Source organism: Lampris incognitus, chromosome 1, assembly GCF_029633865.1.
Source record: "Lampris incognitus isolate fLamInc1 chromosome 1, fLamInc1.hap2, whole genome shotgun sequence".
NCBI classification, from domain to species: Eukaryota; Metazoa; Chordata; class Actinopteri; order Lampriformes; family Lampridae; genus Lampris; species Lampris incognitus.
In genome coordinates, this window is record NC_079211.1 from 122762371 (window position 1) to 122786074 (window position 23704).

The window sequence follows — 23704 nt, forward strand, 5'->3', positions numbered from 1 at the left end:
CCAATGTAACCACTAAACAAATTGACATTTTCAGAAGATTTTTCTTAGATTACTGAATGCTCCTTTGAGACCCAAACAATGTGATTGATGTACAAAAATGTGCATTTCATCATGTACCACTTTACAAGAACAGCAAAACAGTACTGGAAAAGTTGCTGAAAATGTGTGTGTGGGGCGGAGGGGGGAACAATCTATCCATAATCCACTTTTGAGGTCCTCAAGTGTCTGACAAGATACATTTAAGCACCAATCAATTCGTTCATTGTTTCAGGACCACACATTTGCCATGGGCTGAGTTAATCTGGTAATAGTTACCTGGAATTCAACGAAACTTCAGGTGGTATTAGTTTCTTTTAATCTGTTGGCATATTAGAAATGTATTGCCTTGCTCTCTGTATTTCATTTTAAAACGTTTTCTTTTATTTTTTTGACTTGGAGTTACATTTCATCATCATAAACATAAATTGTAGACTTTAACCGTTGGATCAGATAAGGAATAAGGGCTTTCAGACGAATTAAAAGATTTTATATATATTTACATTGATCGTCATTTGACTGTAAAGACAAGTGAGTGTGTTCGCACTACATTCAGATCTTTGCTGTAAATATAATTGGTCTTGATTCTGATAAAACGGTGCCTTACAAGAGACAGTATTGGTAGGTCAAACCCTTAATAAACATCGAAAACAAATGCGGAAGCTATTTGTAGCCTACGTGCACGATATGTGGATGACTAGGCAGAGCGGTGCGCCTGGTTCACCCGGAACATTTTGACGAGTGCTCCTGAAGTCCTTCACATTCAACCAATCAGACCCACGCCCCTACAGAAAGCTTAAGTTTTCGTTTTTTAGCTAGCTAGCGACAAGTAGCCAACATTTGGCAGTCGGAACAGCCACAAGCCAAAACATTCACTTGTCGATCTGTTTAGTATACATTATCATCTAGAGAAGTGGACTCGAGGGCGGGGGACGCCGGAAACGATATACCTCGCATACTTGCTCGGTAGCCGGTGAAAATCATATGAAGTCAGCTAACGTAGCCAATCGCTTGCTAACAGGAAGAGTTGGACTAGTGGCTGCTGCTGCCAAAGTTAGGAAAAGTCTACGGATTTGTTTTTGCGTGTCATGGTTTGTGTCGGATAGAAATGGATCTTGAGGTTGTCCACATCACAGCTGGTCTTAAATAGAGGACGAGCCCGCTTCGCGCTGCCCTAATCCGTAGTTGTCAGCTAACCTGCTTTGGAGAATCGAAAGAGGTGCCAAGTAGTTAACGCTAACTTAGTGAACTACCTTAACTACTTAGCTACCCCTAACTAACTACAACAAGGTTTAGTAGGTAGATGTCATACGTTTTACGTTAACTAACTTATCCTTTGGTGTTTAACTTGATGGTAAACAAAATCAGCTGATATGGGACCTAGCTTTGCTAGGCTTGGCTATAGCATAAAGAGCTGCTTGTCAGTGTGGCTGGTCGAGTTTAAAATCTTAACTAACCGACGGGTTGACGGAGGATAATTTCCTTCCGTTTCGGTTCTATGTTGAGTATAGACTCTTGGTATGTTAGCGCGTGTGTGCCATTGACCTGAAAGTTTTCTTTTGTTAGGTTTTGGTGAAGCCATGGCAGATGAGAGTACTCAGTTCTGTAACAACTGGTGAGTATACATTATTTTGTTTGGGTCGATGATTGGGGAACAAGGTGGTGAAAACACTCCTCCTCAACCCTATTCACTTCTCTAGCAAGCATGACATCCCCGAGGCTAATTTCACCACACACGAAATCCACTGTCGAAGAAACATCGGACTGTGTGACGTTTGCCATGAACCAATGCCTCGGTCAGAGCTGCAGAAACACAAGGAGCAGGATCATATTCAGGTAACGTTTACAAACTGGAATGGAAGAAGTTTTCAACGACGATTATAATCTAAAACGGTGTACGGGAATATCATTCACCCATTCTCAAAGTCAGAAACAAGGAATGGAATGCCATGAGGAAGTACAATCTGAAAACTGACCATAGGGGATAAATTGGATAAGATTGTAATGAGGCACGTATTTGCTCGACAGGGTATATTGAGGGAAAACAGGTGGCTTTTTCTGATTCAGACTGAACGATGCCACTATATTTAGAAATCCCATTTGATGTCTTCGAAGCACCTTCAGATTTGAGTGCTATGCAAATTGGGAGTGTTGGTTTTCTGTCTTTAGTAGAGAATTACTTATTTTTAGAGAGATCGTGCACCTTTGAAGCACCCCTGCTCCAGTTCTTAAATTTTCAAAGTATTCAACTGGGCTTTGATTGTGTTCAAGCCGTTCTGTTGCATCTTCTGACTTTATATCTTAACTGTTTGTGTTGGTATCAGTGGTGAAATAGATACAGTAGGAGAGGATGAATTTATCAATCACAAGTCTCTGTGGACAAATAGATAATTGTATTTAAAAAATTGTACAGTCTCATCTCATTTTAGCTATTGCTCATTCAGCACTACACCTCAGAGAATAGGTGCTTTTATCATGATGTGAGTTGTTCTCACATTGAGATGTTTAGAATTTCTATTTAGTCTGCATATTGAGTGATTGGAATAAAAGCTACTCATAATGCACTTGCTTTACAAGCTATGCTTTTGGCTTAAAATAAATTTCTCTTTCTTTTCAGATTAAATGCAAGTGTGGCTTGAAGATGGATAAGAATTGCATTGATGTCCACCAGGTACTTTTGATGAAATGTTATCCCGCCTCATAATTACAATACTCAACAGTCTGTTTGGTAATTCAGCTTGCATTTTCATATTTGCCCTGATGGTGTGCTCTTGCAGAGATCTGAATGTCCTCAGCGTCTGGTTCCCTGTCAGTACTGCGACCTTGAGCTTGTTTTCAGTCAGTCAAAAGAGCATGAGGATTATTGTGGCACGCGTACTGAGCCCTGCCCTTTTTGCAAGTGCAATGTAATGCTGAGGGAGCAAGTTGTCCATCCAGCCTTATGTGGAAGCCTTACACCACCCCAGGAAAGGAACAACAGTAGAACGAGTCACAGCCCACCAGAACCGCAGACTCCAGGGGCCTGGTTTGAAACCCACTCTATCCGAAATCTCCTGAAAGCTCAAGAGAGAGGTCCCAAGAATAGCAACCTTAGTGCAGCAGAGGGTCGAACCTTTCCAAGGCCACTTGATACCAGAATTTACAACAGCACCTGGGGACCACCAGGCCTTGGAGACAGGAAGAACAATGCCCCTAGGAATACGGCAATTAGTCGCTGTGAGTATATCAATAGCTCTTGAAGACTTGTTTTCATATGGACATGTCAGTCCCACTCAAAAAAAACCCCACATCATTTTCCATATGCTGTCAAGTAACAGCTACTTTAACTGGATATTTGTTGTGAAGAATGAGTATTTTGTTTTTCATGATTGTATTTCAACTTTCCTTTAGTGCTTGAACAGGAAGAGGACAACAACAATCATGCTTGGCCTCTTTTGAACCAGTCAGTAGAAGATGACTCGTCGAGTCTGGACTATCTGGTGGCCCTTAGTCTACAGAGTGATGGGGAAACTGGGGGCCAAGGTGGAGAAGGAGGCCTGTGGAATGATGTCTGGAGCCACAAACTTGGAAAGACACCTAACATGTCCCTCTTTCCACCAGACTCTCCTCCCAAGAACCGTTACCAACGTCTTGCTGCTGGAACAAGCACAAGTGCATTCAAGGACCCTGATAAGACAGGCAAGCTATTATTGATAGAATACTTGGTGTTGAATCATTTTGTTGTTTGTTTATTTGCATCATTTAACAAGTAAAGGAAGTTTAATGTTCCCATATTTTTGGAATAATCATTTTTTAACTTTGTTTGGTAGATATCATGCTGCCTTGCGAGTTTTGTGAAGAGCTGTTTCCTGAAGAGGACCTAATATTGCATCAGGTTTGCCTTACCCCAATAATCCATTGACCATGTTGATTTTCTCTAGTATGAAGTCCACTAATTTTTGTACTAGCTAGAAACCCTGGCCTACAAATCAGCTTGTGTGTTGGAAGAAAGTTTTGATTATGTTTAAACCACAGTTGCTGAGCATCACCACCTAACTAATTTAGTCTATTGACAATTTGCAATTTGGTGTTAATTAGTTTTGAACTGTTATGCTCGCAGGTATTTCCAGTAAAAAGAAGCGAGAACTATTGGAAAGCTCGCTACACAATTTTATCCCAATGTGGCTTCTATATTCATAGTTTTCTTCCTACTGCTGCCACGTTTCATATGAGATGATTGCAGCAATTCTCTCAGTACATTGCAAATTATTAGTTATTTTTGATTAAGAAACAATGGACCTCATTCATCAATCTTTCGTATGTACAAATTTGTTCTTACACACCCATGGATTTTTTTTTTTTTAGCTCTAAAGATTGTCTGACAGTCAGAAGCAAAGTCTGATGGTTATTTGTAATTCTTTCCCCCTAGCATCTATTGTCTACCTCTTACAACAAGCAATCACCCAGCCTTGCAAAGATATCAGTGTTAGCCAACTGGTGTCTAAATTCAGGGGTTACCCCGGTTCTACACTGGTCTCTGAGACAAACTTCAGGGCTAAAAAATTCCATGGGTGTGTAGCAGTGACGTGTGGTGAGATCAGTGGCTGGGTAGGCAGTGAGCATTCACAAATCCTTTTGTGCTCTCTGTTTTATAACAATCTGATCCTTCTTCATTCTTCCAACTGCCACAGAATTCTAGAATATTGTGCCCCCCTGGCTGAACTACATTCCAAATGAAAACCTAAACAAAAATATTGTCAAAGTACATCATCCTTCGACCGCAGTCAACAAGCAAAATATATATGAAATACTTTTTTTCTTGTTTTATATGGTTCTTGATAGCTGTGAAATGACTAAGTAACACCATTGTCTTTCCTTAGAGCTCCCAAACCATTGTGGATTTCATTGCTGTCACTACAAACACGTTATTTATCATTTGTAAATATTGTTGAAACATTACCTGAAAAGAACACAAACACAACACAAAGAAACAACATTTGTGGTAAAAATATGTAATTTAATATATGTAAAATATAAAAATATATACACTACCGTTCAAAAGTTTGGGATCACCCAAACAATTTTGTGTTTTCCATGAAAAGTCACACTTATTCACCACCATATGTTGTGAAATGAATAGAAAATAGAGTCAAGACATTGACAAGGTTAGAAATAATGATTTGTATTTGAAATAAGATTTTTTTTACATCAAACTTTGCTTTCGTCAAAGAATCCTCCATTTGCAGCAATTACAGCATTGCAGACCTTTGGCATTCTAGCTGTTAATTTGTTGAGGTAATCTGGAGAAATTGCACCCCACGCTTCCAGAAGCAGCTCCCACAAGTTGGATTGGTTGGATGGGCACTTCTTTGAGCAGATTGAGTTTCTGGAGCATCACATTTGTGGGGTCAATTAAACGCTCAAAATGGCCAGAAAAAGAGAACTTTCATCTGAAACTCGACAGTCTATTCTTGTTCTTAGAAATGAAGGCTATTCCATGCGAGAAATTGCTAAGAAATTGAAGATTTCCTACACCGGTGTGTACTACTCCCTTCAGAGGACAGCACAAACAGGCTCTAACCAGAGTAGAAAAAGAAGTGGGAGGCCGCGTTGCACAACTGAGCAAGAAGATAAGTACATTAGAGTCTCTAGTTTGAGAAACAGACGCCTCACAGGTCCCCAACTGGCATCTTCATTAAATAGTACCTGTTAGAGCCTGTTTGTGCTGTCCTCTGAAGGGAGTAGTACACACCGGTGTAGGAAATCTTCAATTTCTTAGCAATTTCTCGCATGGAATAGCCTTCATTTCTAAGAACAAGAATAGACAGTCGAGTTTCAGATGAAAGTTCTCTTTTTCTGGCCATTTTGAGCGTTTAATTGACCCCACAAATGTGATGCTCCAGAAACTCAATCTGCTCAAAGAAGTGCCCATCCAACCAATTCAACTTGTGGGAGCTGCTTCTGGAAGCGTGGGGTGCAATTTCTCCAGATTACCTCAACAAATTAACAGCTAGAATGCCAAAGGTCTGCAATGCTGTAATTGCTGCAAATGGAGGATTCTTTGACGAAAGCAAAGTTTGATGTAAAAAAAATCTTATTTCAAATACAAATCATTATTTCTAACCTTGTCAATGTCTTGACTCTATTTTCTATTCATTTCACAACATATGGTGGTGAATAAGTGTGACTTTTCATGGAAAACACGAAATTGTTTGGGTGATCCCAAACTTTTGAACGGTAGTGTATATTTAAATTATCTACAATGTCCTCAATTAATTTCCAGTATTATGATGTATAATAAAATGACTGATAGCAGAATTGAGAGTCAATTCATGCAAATAAACTGGATACTGAGGTGACAGAACGTTGAGATCATATGTATTGAGGTCACCTATATATCAATTAAAAACACCAATTTTTGGACAATACATGTGAAAATATCAGTTAGTCACTTAGGGCATGCTTTTACCCAAAACGATTTCGAAGCAAGTGACATCAGCATATTAGGTGACAAATGGTGAGAAGGTAAACATGCAATAATAACATGTATCCCATCATTAATGCTTCTCCTGTGCAGTTAGATCCCAGTCCAATTCAACTACATAATATAATAACTTGTAAACATTTTAAAAAGTGAATCAACATAATCACAAAAATGTTATAGTGAAAGTGAACAGTAAATATTATTTATGAGTAACTGCACTGATTTTTAGAAATGGAAGACAAACTGAGTTGACTTGCACAAATCTAAACTTGAAAATGGTTGACAACTTTCAGGGCTGTTTTTGATGTATTAGTGGGAGATGAATTGTCAATCACTGAAAAGAAAATGTGGCATGATGCCTTGAGCTAGCCTGAAAAAAAACACGGCAAAACTACAAGTAAAAAAAAAAGAAAGAAAAAAAGAGTGTGACTTGGGAAGCCATATATGACCCATGTACTCAAGGTCATTCACAGTACTCAATTTCACATTTAGCCAGTATCTTAGAAAACACAGTGACAAAAGCATATTAAATGATACTGGATGCAAAGCATACATGCAAGCATCCACTGCCGCTAAACACTTCAGTTCAGCTACATAACTGCAAAAGCGCATGAATGTAAGAACAGTGGCATACCTTTGTGGACTCTACATTTGTATAGGTTTGTAAAAATGAACAATAAATATCAATGCAAACTTTGTGTAGAGTTGTAAAAATGAACAATGAAATTTGAATTAAAATGTATCTACAAAATAATTGTATAAAGAGCTGTTAATTATAAGGATGTGAAATAACGACTACAGCTGATTGAGAAGGCGTTTCAGCGATGGTTGTCTGATGCAGGACAGCATTCTATTAAGTCAAAATTTAGAGATTAAAATCAAATTAACAATCATATTTATGTTAACTTGTCCAACACAGCCATACTATATGAAAAACATGTTTACACATTACTTTAATGTAACACTGCCATGAGCATAAAAGCGCAAAAACAATGGCTTCACTTGAAGATGACATCCATTCACCTGTCTTTCTCCACAAATCTCTCCTTGACGTGACATGACTTGACATGACATGACCTTGATTGCTCTGATTGGCTCGCACCCCTGCCATAAGCAGTGCCTTTCCTTGGCCGTTGATTTCGCCTTAAGCTACGCAATACGCGTGCACAAACTCCCAAATTCACAGCATTAAAGGCAATCCTGAAAAAAGCAAAGCTTACCCTTCCTATTGAAAGAGTAGGTGAGCTTGTGCGCTATACGGCATTTCGCTCTTAGAAGTTTAAGGACTTAAAAAGGACAAGGACATAAAAATTAAAAATGTTATAACACAGCATACTTGTAACTAGAGTGAGATTTTGATATGTTGTTATGAATTTGTTGTATGGTTATTTTGATTAAATTATCACAAGGTAGGCACTGCCTACCCTGACCGCATGTCATTGGTGTGTAGGAACAAATTTGTATGTACGAATGATTGATGACTTAGGCCCAATGTTCTTATCCCTCTCATACTTTGAAAAATGCTTTCATTGGACTATTTTTTTTTAACATTTAAGAGCACATACTTATGGAATGTATGCTTGTTTTTGTATGTGATTTTGACAGTTAGGCCTTGTTCAGACTGCCATTTGAAATCCGTTTTTTTTTTCCCCTCTCCCTTTTTCTCCCTAATTGTATCTGGCCAGTTTCCCCACTCTTCCGAGTTGTCCCAGTCGCTGCTGCACCCCCTCTGCCAATCCGGGGAGGGCTGCAGACTACCACATGCCTCCTCCGATACATGTGGAGTTGCCAGCTGCTTCTTTTCACCTGACAGTAAGGAGTTTTGCCGTGAGGATTTAGTGCGTGGGAGGATCACACTATTCCCCCTAGTCCCCCCCCCCAAACAGGTGCCCCGACCGACCAGAGGAGGCGCTAGTGCAGCGACCAGGACACATAGCCGCATCTGGCTTCCCATGCGCAGACACGGCCAATTCTGTCTGTAGGGACGCCCGACCAAGCCGGAGGTAATACTGGGATTCGATCCAACCCACGAGCCCCATGTTGATAGGCAACAGAATAGACCGCCATGCTACCCAGACGCCTGAAATCCTTTTTGTTTTTTCGTATCCAGATTGATTTTTGAAAATCTGGACTGTAAAAAACAAAACACATGAAATGCGATTTTTGCAAATCGGATGTAAGCCACATTTGGAGGTGGCTTGACATGTGGTTTGAAATGCGATTCCTATTAGACTTCTATAGATGCATCTCAGTCCAGATACTCTGTCCTCCCAAATTGAGTTTCAGACTTTCTTTTGCGTCACTCAGAAAAGAACACAGTGAAGCCCACCATGACTGCAGCACGGAACATCGCAGTGTATGCCAGCCTCCTGCACCATGACTTGATAGTGCGATTGTTTGGAGGCTGAGATGATGGGTCTCCATTTCTCATGCTTCTGTGTTGGTAAACCACATCACCAGCATACGTAGTTACTCATGCCTACGTCGTGATGTCTGGACACACAAATTCGATCTGATCACTTGCATTTATATGCAAGACAGTCTGTCTTAAAGATCTGATTTGAGAAGCAAATCCGATTTGCCTGCAATCTGAACAAGGCCTTCAATATTGATGCATGGCACCAATTTTGACAGTGTTGTGCTAGAAAGTCAAGTCAAAGCGTTTATTGTCATGCATAGTTAAAAACAAGTTTCCCTGTACAATGAAATTCTCCCTTCGCCTTTTACTTTGAATGCAGTTTTAAAAAAAAAGACAGAGAATATAAAAAATACACGAATATCAGCAGAGCTAAAGAGAAAATAAATCAACTATCCAAAGAATACTATGTACAATATACAATACACGGCCCTGGTATATTGTATCTGAAAAAACTATCTGTGCAAGATCTGTATTTGTGCAAAATTCTATGTACAGACAGTATATAAACAGACATGAAATTCTGTATACAGACAGTGGGTAAATGTCTTAAGTGTTTAGTGTGAATCATGTGTGTGCATCTGCGTGTGTATGTGTGTGTTTGTAGGTGTGTATGTGTGGAGGAGGAGGGAAGGAGGGAGTGAAGCTACCTGTATGATGAGATGGGCTGGGGGCAGGGGCAATAGATTGGATCTGTTGATCATTCTGATGGCCTGAGGATAAAAGCTGTCCCTCAGCCTAAGGTTCTGCATTTCACACTTCTGTTCCTCCTGCCAGAGGGCATACGTTTGGGTGTGGGTGGAGTCTCTTCTATGGACTCTCCAGTGTTAGATGTTCTGCAGAGATGGTAAGGGCACCCTGATGATCTTGTCAGCAGTTTTTATCACTCTGCAGGTGTTTTCTGTCTATGGCAGTGCTGTTCCCATATCACACAGTGATGCAGCTGGTCAAGATGCTCTCAGAACTATAGCCCCTTTAACACTGGCCAAAAAACCTGCAAAAACCCGCTGATGTCTGCCTTTGGTCAATGTAAAAAGGCGGATGTTAGCGGGTTTTTTTGGCCAGTGTGAAAGGGGTATATGATGCAACTGTAGAAGCTGCTGACAATCTTCGGTGACATGCCAAATTTTCTCTAGTCTCCTTAGAAAGTACAGCTGCTGTTGTGCTTTCTTGACCAGCTTGGTGATGTTATGTGATCAAGTGAGGTCATCACTGATGTGGATGCCCAAAAATTTAAGGCTGCTGACCTGCTCCACCTCAGACTCACAAATTGTCAGCAGTTGATGAGGTCTCCTCTCCTCCCCTTATGTCCACTATCATCTCCTTGGTCTTGTCTATGTTGGAGAGTTTGTTGTTGTCACATCATGTCACCAGACTTGCCATCTCTCTGCTGTATCCCGTTTCGTCACCCCCAGTGATCAGATCAATGATTGTGGTGTCGTCAGGAAATTTCCGGATAGTGTTGTCCTTGGGTGAGGCGATGCAGTCATAGGTGAATAGTATTTTGAGCATGGGGCTTTGTGGGGGGCCAATATTCATCACCACATTGTCTGAGGTTAGATTTCCAATTCTGATAGACTGCGATAAGCCGAGGTTGTCCCTTGTGTCCAATTCTGTTTGTGATATTCATGGACAGAATCTCAAGGCGCAGCCAAGGTGAGGAGTGTGTCTGTTTTGGGAACCTCAGAATTGCATCTCGGCTCTTTGCAGATGATGTGATTTTGTTGGCTTCATCAGAACGCGACCTCCGGCACGTACTGGGGCGGTTTGCAGCTGAGTGTGAAATGGCTGGGATGAGAGTCAGCGCCTCCAAGTCCGAGGCCATGGTTCTTTACCGGAAAATGGTGGATTGCTCCCTCCGGGTTGGGGATGAGTTGTTGCCTCAAGTGAAGGAGTTCAAGTATCTCGGGGTCTTGTTCACGAGTGAAGGTAGGATGGAGCGGTAGATTGACAGGCGGATTGGTGCAGCATCAGCAGTAATGCGGATGTTGTACCGGAGCGTTGTGGTGAAGAGCGAACTTAGCTGGAAGGCAAAGCTCTCAATTTACCAGTCAGTCTTCATTCCAACCTTCACCTATGGCCATGAGCTTTGGGTAGTGACTGAAAGGGTGAGATCGTGGATACAAGCGGCTGAAACGAGTTTCCTCCGTAGGGTTTCTGGGCTCAGCCTTAGAGATAGGGTGAAGAGCTTGGACATCCGGGGGGAGCTTTGAGTAGAGCCGCTGCTCCTTCGCATCGAAAGGAGCCAGTTGAGGTGGTTCAGGCATCTGATTAGGATGCCCCCTGGTGTCTTCCTTTGGAGGTTTACCGGTCACGGCCAAATGGGAGGAGACCCCGGGGTAGACCCAGAACTCGCTGGAGGGACTACATGTCCAATCTGGCCTGGGAATGCCTTGGGATCCCCAGGAGGAGCTGGAGGGTGTTGCTGGGGAGAGGACCGTTTGGAGTGCCCTACTTAGCTTGCTGTCACCGCGACCCTACCCTGGAGAAGTGGCTGAAGATGAATGAATGATTGAATGAATGAATGTGGTAAACCAGTGAGGAAATCTAACAGCCAGTTACAGAGTGTGGGGTTTAGGGCAAGGTTGTACAATTTTTTTGTTAGTTTGTGGGGGAGGACTGTATTGAAGACTGAGCTTTTCATTGATTACAATCAATGAAAAACGTTCTGATGTATGCATCCTTGTTTTCCAGGTGGGAGAGGGCTATGTGAAGTGCTGCAGAGATAGTGTCCTCAATGGATCTGTTGGGGTAGTACTCATACTGCAGGGGGTCCAGTGACTCGGGTGTATTACTCTGGATGTGGGCCAGAACCACACTCTCAAAGCACTTCATTATGATTGGAGTGAGTGCAACTGGGCTGGGGTAATTTAGACAAGTGACTGGGCTCCCCTGATTGACTGGGATGATGGCAGTAATTTTAAAGCAGGTTGGGACTGTAGGCTGTGCAAGAGATGGGTTGAAAATGGAGGTGAAAACGTCACCCAGTTCTGTAGCACATGTCTTGAGGGCCCGCCCAGGGATGTTATCTAGGCCTGCTGCCTTGTGGGGATTGATTCTCCTCAGGACTTTGTGTACATGAGCTGATAAGACAGTCAGTAGCATATTCTGAACGTGTGAGAACCTCCTCTGTGTTTCGCTATTGGAGGTCTCAAAGCGGGAATAGAATTTATTAAGCTGCTCAAGTAGGGAGATGGTGGTGTTGGTTATTTCCATGGTGGTGCCTTTATAGTCCATGATTTTTTGTTGGCCTTGCCACATGTGCCTGGCATCAGCAGTGGAGTAGTAGCCTTCCAGAAGGTATTGCTCTGTCACAAATATTCTCCATCTCTATCGATGGAGTTATAAAAAACCTATGTTCATATCGATTCTCCTCAGCTCCCCCTTATTTCCTTCCTGTGCTTGTTATTTTTCCTCTTGTGCTCTTGTTAACTCTAAGATTGCTTCCCTCTGAAGCATGTCCGCTTACTGCCAGCTCACTTCTCTCTGACTGAAGGCTATTGGAAGCTACTCACTCATTATTGTGGCTCTGTGTACTCAATAATGCACAAATGCAATTGATGTAGATACAGAGATCGATTAATCACATCCAGGTGACATTCAGCCTTTTGCATATGTCTTATTCTTTCTTTCAGACTGGGTGCAGTCCAGCCTCAGCTTTTGCCTCCTTCAGCAAGCAACCTCCATCTCCACTTGATGGGGACAGAATGACCAGGAGTGGTGGAGGATTGATGCACAGCATGCCTGACACCCTCGCCTCCAACCTCCCAACTTTTCCCCGCTCAGTGTCTCCACCGTCCTACAGTCCCCCAGCAAGTCCACTAGAAGGTGATCTGGTAATTCCATGTGAATTCTGTGGTGTAGCCCTAGAGGAGTCGGTCGTCTTCCACCATCAGGTACAATATGGGTTTTTTGTAATGGCAGAAGTAACTAATGTGACTCAGGAGGCACAAAATGTATTTACATGGGGTGGGAAACGGTTAATTTATTTATTGTATAGTTTATTGAAAACTCTTTTTAAATCAGTGTAAATTTTCTGGGTGGCGTTTTTTTTTTATATTACCAATGCTACTGAGTGAAAATATGCCAGAAAAATTACTATATTCTTTTCATAATTTTCCTGGAAGTTTCTTGCTGTAAAAAGTATCTCTGAATGTGTGTGCATCTTTGACCCAAAGTCTAAAAATACATTTGTTTTCAGTATGTGTCGATCTCCAAAATAAACTCATTCTATTTGGCTTCTGGACAAATGAGGGACTACTGTACTGATTATCTGTCCAGATTCTTATCTTCCAATTTACCTTTTGCCACAGGATAAATGTGACCTCCGACCCCGAGCAGTGCATCCAGCGAATAATCTCACAAAAGCATCCTTTCAAAAACCACTGATTCCTGCAAAAGATGCCTTTAGGCAGAGTTCTCCAGATTTACAGAGAAGACTGAAGCACCAAGGTAATTTATTGAAATCATGAGCATAAGCTCAAATTGTATAAATATCAGCATATGGATAGCTGGAGAGGGCTGGATGCTGAGTGTCATCAAAATCAAACGTGTCTCTCTCAAACCACCAGGCTGCCCTGCTGTTTGCTAGACCCCGCAAATTTAAAAACGCACGACAGAATTTTCCTTAAGAAACACATACTTTGTTGTTTTATTGTTTTTATTTTTTATCGTTACTGTTGTACATTTTTCATACATAGCTGACCCCTTGGATGAGCTCTTTGGATCTGTCAGGGACAAACCGCTGATGCAAAGCTTCAGGGAATGCCACAGTGAACTGCCAACTCAAGTAAAACCGTCCAACTTCGATTTTCGTGTGAGAAGCATACATGGAAGAGAGGCAGAGGGGACTTGCCCACCTTTCAGTGACACACACAAATCTACGTCTACACCTTTAAAGGGGTCAGTAAGTAAGAAGAATGACATAACCCCACAATAAGCTCTGAGCTGTTGGCCATAAACACATCATGAGTTTCATTTTGATTGTTTTACTGTACTCCCTCATTTTGAATCTCTTAAATAATTAGCAATTGCTATGCCCACATTGTAATAAATCAGAGAGCCTTTGTTTGTGTGATTAATTACAAATCTTCTTTGTCTGCCAGACAAAATGTACCAGATAACAAGGAAGGGTGGAGAAAAGGAAGGACTCCAGGGACAAAGGTACATCAAATTCTAATGTTTTTCAGTGGGTGTTATGACTAAAGCAAGTCACTCTTGACTTGATGTCTTTAAGTCCTTACATCCCTTTCCACAATTAAACACAGAATTTCTAGTTCAGGCGTCTAGTTCAGGTGTCTTGTGTAAAAAAAAGAAAAAGAAGTAATAACTTGCAGAGTGTACAGCAAGTGCTCAGTAGCAAACCTGACTTTTAAGTGTCTTTATGCATGCACAATAATCCAGGTAAGAAAATCAAAGAAGGTTGAATCAGTTCATCTGGATACAACGTTTATTGACAGATACGTTTCATCACTCATCTAATGCCCCTTTTCCACTACATGGTACTGGCTCAACTCTACTCGACTCGCCCTTTTTTAATTTTCCATTACTGGAAAGTACTGGCATTTTGGTAACTGTTACAACTTTTCTGGTACCACCTTTGTTGAGATTCCAAAAAAACTGGAGTGGTTACCAAAACCAATGCAGACCAGTTACACTGAGGGGTTACTGTTACGGTAATGGAAAACGACACTCGTCGAGTCGAACCAGTACCACGTAGTGGAAAAGGGACATAAGTGACCTCTTCAGTCTCAACTCAACTGACTGCAGGTATCCCCACCCTTATAAACAATACTGTTGCATAATGACTGAAATCAATGACCAGTTTCATATGCAGATGTGGGCGAGGCATGGGTTTGCTATGGGTTCCCCAGTCTCACCTGTAGTGGCCAATTATTATATGGAGGAAGTGAAAAAGAGGGCTCTGATGTCCTATCCAGGGACACCACCTAGCCATTGATTCAGATTTGTGGACGATAGCTGGGTTAAAGTTAAATCTTAGGATGTACCACATTTCATTGACCACATTAACTCTGGACAACCATGTCAAGTTCACCAGCCAGGATGTGAAAAATGGCAGGTTTGTCTTCTTTGACTGTGAAATTGCAATTGGTGATGGGGGACATTTGATTGTTGTTTACTGTAAACCAACACATACTGATCAGTACTTAAGGTTTGGCTCTCATCATCCACTGGAACACAAACTAGGACTCAACAGGACGCTGTACCACAGAGCTGACAATGTTCCCATCGACACAGTGGCTGAGGAAGGGGCGAAATCCCACATTAAACAGGCCCTGGTTAAGTGTGGTTATCCTAACTGGGCATTTGTCAAAGCCAGGAAGATGCCTTAACAGTGCACCAGCCAATCGAAGAGAGAAGGACAACAGCTGCTTAAGCGTAAACCAGTGGTGATTCTGTATGTGGTGGGAGTGTCGGAAAAGTTGAGACACCTATTTTCCAAACACGTCTGTTGCTTTCAAACCCCAAAACACACTGTGCCAGAAATTGGTCCACCCCAAGGATTGGGTCCCCCGGCACAAACAGAGCAATAAGGTGTACGCTGTTAAGTGCCAGGAGGATTGCCGGGACTTGTACATTGGGGAAACTAAACAGACGCTGGCCAAGAGGATGGCACAATACAGGAGAGCCAACACATCAGGCCAGGACTCCGCAGTCTACACCCATCTACAGGCCAGTGGTCACTCTTTCAAGGATGAGGATGTGCACATCGTTGATAGGGAGGAACGCTGGTTTGAATGGGGAGTCAAAGAGGCCATCTATGTTAAGAGGGAACAACCACCCCTGAATGGTTGCAGTCATAACTCTGTGATTGCAACCATTCCCAAATCCTCTGTGAATAGTACACATGGCCTTTGAAACTGTAATGGTCACACCCATATTTACATGTGAAAATGGTCGTTGGTTTCAGTCGTTATACAACTTTATTGTAGATAAGGGTGGGGATACCTGCAGTCAGTTTAGACTGAAGAGGGCACTTAGATGAGTGATGAAACGTATCTGTCAATAAACGTATCCAGATGAACGGATTCAATCTTTGTTGACTTGAGTTTTAAGTGTGTTAACTTTATGCGGTTATCAGTTCCTCTCATTTTACAGCTTGCTGACAGTGGAGACGAGTTTCATATTTATCAACATAGGTGACTGGCCAGCACAACACTGATAGATTGATTATTTTCACCAGTGGTTAAAAGGAAGTGATGTGTGTGTGTGTTTATTTATTCATTTTGTAGAAGTTGAAACTTAACACATTGTCTGTGAATGTTCTCATTCATCCAGTTCATGGTTAGCCAAAGGAATTGAATCGAGTGCAACTGGACTTGGTATACAGTGCATCCGGAAAGTATTCACACCCCTTCACTTTCCCCACATTTTGTTATGTTACAGCCTTATTCCAAAATGGATTAAATTCCTTTTTTTTCCTCATCAATCTACATACAATGCCCCATAATGACAAAGCGAAAAAGGTTTTGTAGAAATTTTTGCAAATTTATTAAAAATAAAAAACTGAAATATTGCATGTACATAAGTATTCACACCCTTTACTCAGTACTTGGTTGAGGCACCCTTGGCAGCGATTACAGCCTCAAGTCTTCTTGGGTATGAAGCTACAAGCTTGGCACGCCTATATTTGGGGTATTTCTCCCATTCTTCTCTGCAGATCCTCTCGAGCTCTGTAAGGTTAGATGGGGAGCGTTGCTGCACAGCTATTTTCAGGTCTTTCCAGAGATGTTCAATGGGGTTCAAGTCTGGGCTCTGGCTGGGCCACTCAAGGACATTCACAGACTTGTCCCAAAGCCACTCCTTCGTTGTCTTGGCTGTGTGCTTAGGGTCGTTGTCGTGTTGAAAGGTAAACCTCTGCACCAGTCTGAGGTCCTGAGCGCTCTGGATCAGGTTTTCATCAAGGATCTCTCTGTACTTTGCTCCATTCATCTTTCCCTCAATCCTGACCAGTCTCCCAGTTCCTGCCGCTGAAAAACATCCCCACGGCATGTTGCTGCCACCACCATGCTTCACTGTAGGGATGGTATTAGCAAGGTGATGAGAGGTGCCTGGTTTCCTGCAGACGTGACGTTTGGCATTCAGGCCAAAGAGTTCAATCTTGGTTTGATCAGACCAGAGAATCCTGTTTCTCATGGTCTGAGAGTCCTTTAGGTGGTTTCTGGCAAACTCCAAGCGGGCTGTCATGTGCCTTTTACTGAGCAGAGGCTTCCGTCTGGCCACTCTACCACAAAGGCCTGATTGGTGGAGTGCTGCAGAGATGGTTGTCCTTCTGGAAGGTTCTCCCATCTCCACAGAGGAACGCTGGAGCTCTGTCAGAGTGACCATCGGGTTCTTGGTCACCTCCCTGACCAAGGCCCTTCTCCCCCGATTGCTCAGTTTGGCTGGACGGCCAGCTGTAGGAAGAGTCCTTGTGGATCCAAACTTCTTCCATTTAAGAATGATGGAGACCACTGTGGTCTTCGGGACCTTCAAAGCGGTAGACATTTTTTTGTACCCTTCCCCAGATCTGTGCCTCGATACAATCCTGTCTCGGAGGTCCACAGACAATTCCTTTGACTTCATGGCTTGGTTTCTGCTCTGACATGCACTGTCAACAGTGGGACCTTATATAGACAGGTGTGTGCCTTTCCAAATCATGTCCAATCAATTGAATTTACTACGGGTGGACTCCAATCAAGATGTAGAAACATCTCAAGGATGATCAGTGGAAACAGGATGAATCTGAGCTCAATTTTGAGTGTCATAGCAAAGGGTGTGAATACTTACGTACATGCAATATTTCAGTTTTTTATTTTTAATAAATTTGCAAAAATTTCTACAAAACCTTTTTCACTTTGTCATTATGGGGTATTATGTGTAGATTGATGAAAAAAAATTTTTTTAATCCATTTTGGAATAAGGCTGTAACATAACAAAATGTGGGGAAAGTGAAGGGGTGTGAATACTTTCCGGATGCACTGTATATCCCTGAAGACGTTTTGCCTCTCATCCAAGAGGCTTCATCAGTTCGTGCCTTTCTGACTAGACCAAGCTAGTCTTACTGGCTGGTGATAAAACTCAGACATTTATCCTCTTTGGAGTCGTTATCAGAGCTATCGATGTCCATGGCTCTTTGTGTTCCGATGTTTAGCAACGCCCGTTGTTATCAGAGGTATTGATATGCATGGCTCTTCTGTGTTCCGATGTTAAGCCACGCCTGTCGTTATCAGAGCTATTGATGTGCATGGCTCTTTGTGATCTGATGTTAAGCAGCGACGGTCGTTGGGGGTGTTAGTTCGACTTCGTTAGTGCTCCATTCTGTGGTCATGAGTTGTTGGAGCCGTTAGTGACTGACTGTTGTTCTTGGAGGCTAGCTTCTTGAGTCTCCTGGGTAGAGATGAAAGGACGGCATTGTAAGTGGGAGATAGGTGGTGTCGCACACCTCCTCCTCTGTTGAGGGATGGTTTTTCCAGTTTCGCATAGATGGCTTCCTTCACCCCTCTTTCAAACCATCTATCTATCTCAGAGGTTCATAGGTGTCGGTGTCGCTGAGTAATGATGTGATCTTGGCGTGGTAGTCTGTTGTGTTGAGGATAACCGTGCATCTCCCCTTATCTGCTGGAAGGATAGTGATGTTTTCATCCATGCTCAGGGCTGTCACGGCTTTCCTTTCCTCCATGGTTAAGTTGGAAGGAGGGAGTTTCGCATTGGACAGAGCTGCTGATACCTTTAACCTAAGCTGCTCCGCCTCAGTTTCCGTTAGATTGTTTTTCCTTATAGTAGCTGATTCTGTGGATGTGATGAGGTCAACTATACATAGGTAGTTGTTTGGGTGTCATGGCGAAGTTCAGTCCTTTGGCTAAGACCTCCTTCTCTGATTGGGTAAGTACCTTGTCCGACACATTCTTGATCCATCTGTTCCGCGTTCTGTTTTGTGTGGGATGTTCTGTCTTTTGTCTCCAGGTAAGTATATCTGCTTGGCTAGTGTTGTTGGTTTGTCGCTGTAAGTTTTGAAACTTCCCTGTCTGCCTGTGAAAACTGCAACACGTTCCAAAAAGACCAACCGGGTGAGTAATGAGGAGAAGAGGAACAGAAGGAATAACATAGTCATCCTGTATGTTTCTGGGGTCTCTGAGAAACTCAGGAGAATTTTTAACACACACCGCATCCCGGTATACTTCAAACCCAACAACACACTCCGACAAAGACTGGTTCATCCCAAAGACCGTGTACCACACACCCAAAAAAGCAATCTGGTGTATGCTGTACAATGCAATGAGGATTGCACTGACCTATACATAGGAGAAACCAAACAACCATAACACAAACGGATGGCCCAACACAGAAAGCCAAACTTCTCAGGACAAGACTCAGCAGTCTATCTACACCTAAAGGAGAAGACGCACTCCTTCGAGGACAGCAACATACACATTTTGGACAGGGAAGATAGATGGTTTGAAAGAGGGGTGAAGGACGCCATCTATGCGAAACTGAAAAACCATCCCTCAACAGAAGAGGAGGTCTGCGACACCACCTATCTCCCACTTATAATGCCGTCCTTTCATCTCTACCCAGGAGACTCAAGAAGCCTAGCCTCCAAGAGCAACAGTCAGTCACTAACGGCTCCAACGACTCATGACCGCTAACGAAGTCGAAACTAACACCCCCAACGACCGTCGCTGCTTAACATCAGCTCACAAAGAGCCACGCATATCAATACCTCTGATAACGACGGGCGTTGCTAAACATTGGAACACAAAGAGCCATGGATATCAATAGCTCTGATAACGTCTCCAAAGAGGATAAATATCTGAGTTTCATCACCAGCCGGTCAGACTAGCTGGTCAGAAAGGCATAATGAAGCCTCTTGGATGAGAGGTGAAACGTCTTCACGGATATGTACCAAGTCCAGTGGCACTCGATTCAATTCCTTTGGATAACTTAACACATTGTGTGTTACCATAACCAGCAATCGAACCCATGTGTCCATACTAAACATCAGTCCAGGTGCTGACAGTCTTTTTTTTTTCAGTTGCCTAAGAAGCAAAATGATGAGCAGCAAGAGGAGTGAGAGCAGCATCGCGGTGAAAACGATGCTTACCAAACATCACCAGACATCGGTTTGTCTCCATTCTCTTTCTCTTATCTGCCTGTTTCTGTCTCTGCCTTTCTTTCTCTCTGGTCTAACTTCTATCTGTCTTTGGCTATGTTTAACTAATCTGATAAGTGCCTGCGTTAAGAAGCAGATATCTGGTCGTTTAAGAAGATTTTTAAACATTGTATTCTAATTAATGGTCAGTCTTGCTCATTTTTTTTCTTTTTTAGGCTTACTCCAGGTTTGATTAAATTTCAGCCTCACGTGACAAATTATGTTAAAAAAACAATGTTTTACTCTGATTTTTTTTAATGTATCTGGATTGTTTTCATTTAATGTTGAAATCAAACATGAGCATTTTTTTTGTTATTTTTTTGACTTTAATCTTGTCACTTAAGGGTCTGTTTCATTGTCCTGTTACAGTTTTCTGATAAATTGTTTTTGATTATTTTAATTTATGTAACCTTTTAGCACTTTCCAATTAGAGGATTCTTTATCAAGGGCTTGAGGAACAGATTTCAAAAAGGTATGCTTTATTTATGCACCTGAGCAAGAAAAAAAAATCAAACCTTTCTCTGCTATACTGAGTGATATTCTTTGATGGATTTTTCAAATATCATACGAATGCTCTCCATAAAATTGTGATATAATAGATGTCTATATACCCGACACCCAATATCTGTATTTCGTGTTTGACTGAAGTTGTTGGGAGATAGGTGGGTTGTGCTCTAAACCCAAAAACAAGTAATGGTTTTATTAATCAAATAATTTCTATGTCCTTATATATGTACTTATTGTGTTGATTTTAGAAATGCTTAACTAAAAATGAAGGATTTGATTACTCTGAGATTGGGCCATAGATGTACCGTTTTTGTTGGTTTGTTTTTTTTTTTTTTCCAAATTGAAAATAAACAATTTTCTTGGTTCTGGCCTATTGGGTATTCTATGAATGTATACACGCTGTGGTGCAGGCAGCACACAGTCCCAAGTCTGTTTATCAATCCTACTATCACACAACCAATGCATGCAAACATTTGACGTGTTTGTGTCTGAACTTATTTGAAAACATTCAAACACTAATTTAACTTAATTACTGTCGTCGTCCATCAGCTGGCAATCGTCAATGAAAAATATGAAGCTCCGTCATAAAAGGAACACCGAAGTGAGCGAGTCGTATAGTCATGAGGGATTGATCGTCAATGAGATTACATTGCCCAACGCATATCAAAGCAACGCGCATTTGAAAGAAATTCACCTAAAAGAGGTTTCCAAACTGAGAGATTGGTCTGGCGGCGGACTGAGGACACCTCCTCCTACCGTCTCCCAAACCTTCATACTCACCACCGGTACAGCAGGTGGCGATCATCTAACTCTTGTTTCTATTCGTAACCCTAACTAACTCCCTAACATAAACTCTATCCTGACCTAACCTGTGGGAGGTGTTGGAGAATATGAGGAAGGGTTGGAGGTGTCTTCAATCCGCCGCCAGACTGGTACAAACTGACCCAAGTTTAGTTGAAGTGACCCCACCCTCGCCACATGGGGGCGTCGTCTCCTACTTCCCAGCGACCCGGCGGCTGTTTAGTTCCTCCCACTGAGCCGCGCGCTTTTATACGAATATAATGACAGACGTTTTGACAATAAGTGGGCGGGCTTACAACCAACTTCCAGTGGGAATTCTGTATTTTGGTGTTTTAAAAAAAGCTGGAATCCTCCTCTATGAGAGCCCCGTTTTCACCATCCACCTTAGGCCTTCGCATCAGACACGGTTGAGCTGAATATGCGCATAACGTCAAGGACACAAGCGCGTTTCTGCTTTCATTCAGAAGACGTCCGGCTGTCGTAAACTACGGTACGAGCTTTGGCCAGGTTTTTTAAAAGGAAACAAATTTGAAAAAAAGAGGAAAAAAGCAAAGAAACAGGTAGTAACGTTAAGTTACACTTGGAGAAGGAGTGGGGGGGGAAATCGCATCACAACTTTTAATTGTCTTCCCTCTTATTTGGACGGGACCGGTGACGATGTCTGTCGAGAGTTACTCAGCCCTGGATGAGTCTTCGCTCAAAGCCCTGGTGAGTAGCACATGAATGGATGCTCATGGACACCGGCTGCTATTGGAGAGAGGGAGAGGGAAACGTAACCTCAGTGTTTGTCACATCCTGCAGTACCGCAAAAAGCCATATTTAGTGAAGTATCTGCCCGAGTGTGTACTTTCCACCTCCTCAATGTCGCCCGTGAGTCCCTCTGCGTTATTACATTCCTCCGTGGTTTCGCACATGGTGGTTAAGATGACGAGGCGACGGTGGCACGGATGTGTAGACGCAGCTGCAGGCCAGTTCAAAGTGAACTTGTTGAGTTGTCATAGTTTAACAAGAGTTTTAGTAGTTTCAGCGAGTCCCTACCGTCAAACCGGGGGACCCGTGTGGCTGTGTTTTGTGGGAGTGAACTAATGAAGGTGTTCCAAGCCAAGGGAGAGCAGATGCACCTGACACTAGATTTAGTTATTGCTTAGTTTTCAGGTGGTCCCTTGCAACCTTACATGGCCATTTGTGAGTGACTCAATTACTTTGATCACGTGACGTGGCCAGTGATTTCAAAAATATACTGTGTCATAAGTGTGAATTGGTGAGTCACACTTACACAATCAAAAGATCGTATACAACATTAGAAGCTCCCCAGACACAGGCTGGTTGACAGTGAAATTAATCACCTACTTATTTCTTGAACAGACATAATAGAAGGAAGTCAGTCTGTGAGCTATTAGTTTGTCTTTCATACCCTGTGACACCTGTAAAACAGACACAGCCGTAACAGACATTAGTCATCTGTCCCTGGTTGGACATACATGTTCTTGCTTTGTCTGACTCATACATGGAAGTACACGGACCCCTACAAAAAATATTTGAGACAAAGTGTCTTTTCTATTCTGTAATACGAAATACTGACATAATTACTCAGTCAATGACATAAATGAATAGTTTTTGGTTGTTGTAATAGTAGTCAACACAAGTACCTCATTAATTAGTTATTATTAACCCCCCTATTAAATTATCACTAATGGTTTTCATGTCACCTTTCCGTGCTAAATTCAACAATGCAGTCTTTCAGGCATGATGAGAAGTTGCTGGGCTGTATTGTGATTGGCACTGTTAAACTGTATGCCAGTTTAACAGTGTAAATGCTGTGACGCAAGCTGAAAGGTCATTAATGGCTTTCCCACGTTGATACTCTAAGTAATTGCTTTCCCAAGAATCTGTGTAGGCTATTAACAGAGAATGTGCATGCTTAAGAAAAGGCCATCTTAGAATAACATTTGGATTTCCATCTGTGAAAGATGGGGTAAACCTGAAGAAAAGCTGTTTATTTTGGATGTAGGTGGGGTTGCAGTTTGATGTTTGGTTGACCTGACTCGGGCTATTTTAATTATTTCATGATCGCAAATCCTGTTTCCAGAGTTTTATGGAAAGAGTTGTCTGTCCAAGAATTAGTCACTTCCTGCAGTTCTTGAAATGGCAAAGCTTTTACCAGGACTCAAACTATGGTAGTGATAAAAACAGGAGCACCGCGAGCACAGTAGATAGCTTTACTAAAAGCTGCAACTCTGGAGATGTACGCCCAAACAAATGGCCTATTTGAAGTCCTTTCTATCGCCGGCTCATTTAAGACAATAGAAAGTCACTGAATATCGAACTT

General features: G+C 42.2%; 2 protein-coding genes across 13 annotated transcripts in view; both read left to right on the forward strand.

The window, feature by feature from the left end:
* Positions 1 to 677: 677 nt before the first annotated feature.
* Positions 678 to 20939, forward strand: trafd1 (TRAF-type zinc finger domain containing 1). 6 transcript variants are annotated; one of them, XM_056297536.1, is made up of 13 exons: positions 678 to 1335; positions 1603 to 1651; positions 1737 to 1872; positions 2654 to 2707; positions 2814 to 3252; positions 3427 to 3558; positions 3637 to 3714; positions 3846 to 3910; positions 12551 to 12811; positions 13229 to 13367; positions 13616 to 13817; positions 14021 to 14078; positions 19951 to 20939. In XM_056297536.1, exons 2-13 carry the CDS (start codon positions 1617 to 1619, stop codon positions 19987 to 19989), a joined length of 1638 nt encoding a protein of 545 aa, XP_056153511.1. In that variant the 5' UTR covers positions 678 to 1335; positions 1603 to 1616; the 3' UTR covers positions 19990 to 20939. The 6 variants fall into 6 exon arrangements, with proteins under 6 accessions (XP_056153511.1, XP_056153444.1, XP_056153217.1 ...); XM_056297469.1 differs by having other exon boundaries at positions 3427 to 3714; positions 13616 to 13821; XM_056297242.1 differs by having other exon boundaries at positions 3427 to 3714.
* Positions 20940 to 21659: 720 nt separating this feature from the next.
* Positions 21660 to 23704, forward strand: part of smtnb (smoothelin b) — a 70595-nt gene continuing 68550 nt past the window's right edge. For 6 of the 7 annotated variants that reach the window (XM_056273647.1, XM_056273665.1, XM_056273673.1 and 3 more), the window contains exon 1: positions 21660 to 22083. In XM_056273647.1, coding sequence (XP_056129622.1) covers positions 22033 to 22083 — 51 coding nt within the window. In that variant the 5' untranslated portion in view covers positions 21660 to 22032. The remainder of the gene's footprint in view (positions 22084 to 23704) is intronic. The other variant, XM_056273682.1, reaches the window with a different exon arrangement.

What these genes read in the sequence shown, in the direction of transcription:
- trafd1 (XM_056297242.1), top strand. Translation starts at nt 1,617, where the DNA reads ATGGCAGATGAGAGTACTCAGTTCTGTAACAACTG. An exon ending in AGGAGCAGGATCATATTCAG is followed by an intron (nt 1,873 to 2,653) that starts GTAACGTTTACA and finishes CTTTCTTTTCAG; the next exon opens with ATTAAATGCAAGTGTGGCTT. An exon ending in ACGTCTACACCTTTAAAGGG is followed by an intron (nt 13,818 to 14,020) that starts GTCAGTAAGTAA and finishes TTTGTCTGCCAG; the next exon opens with ACAAAATGTACCAGATAACA.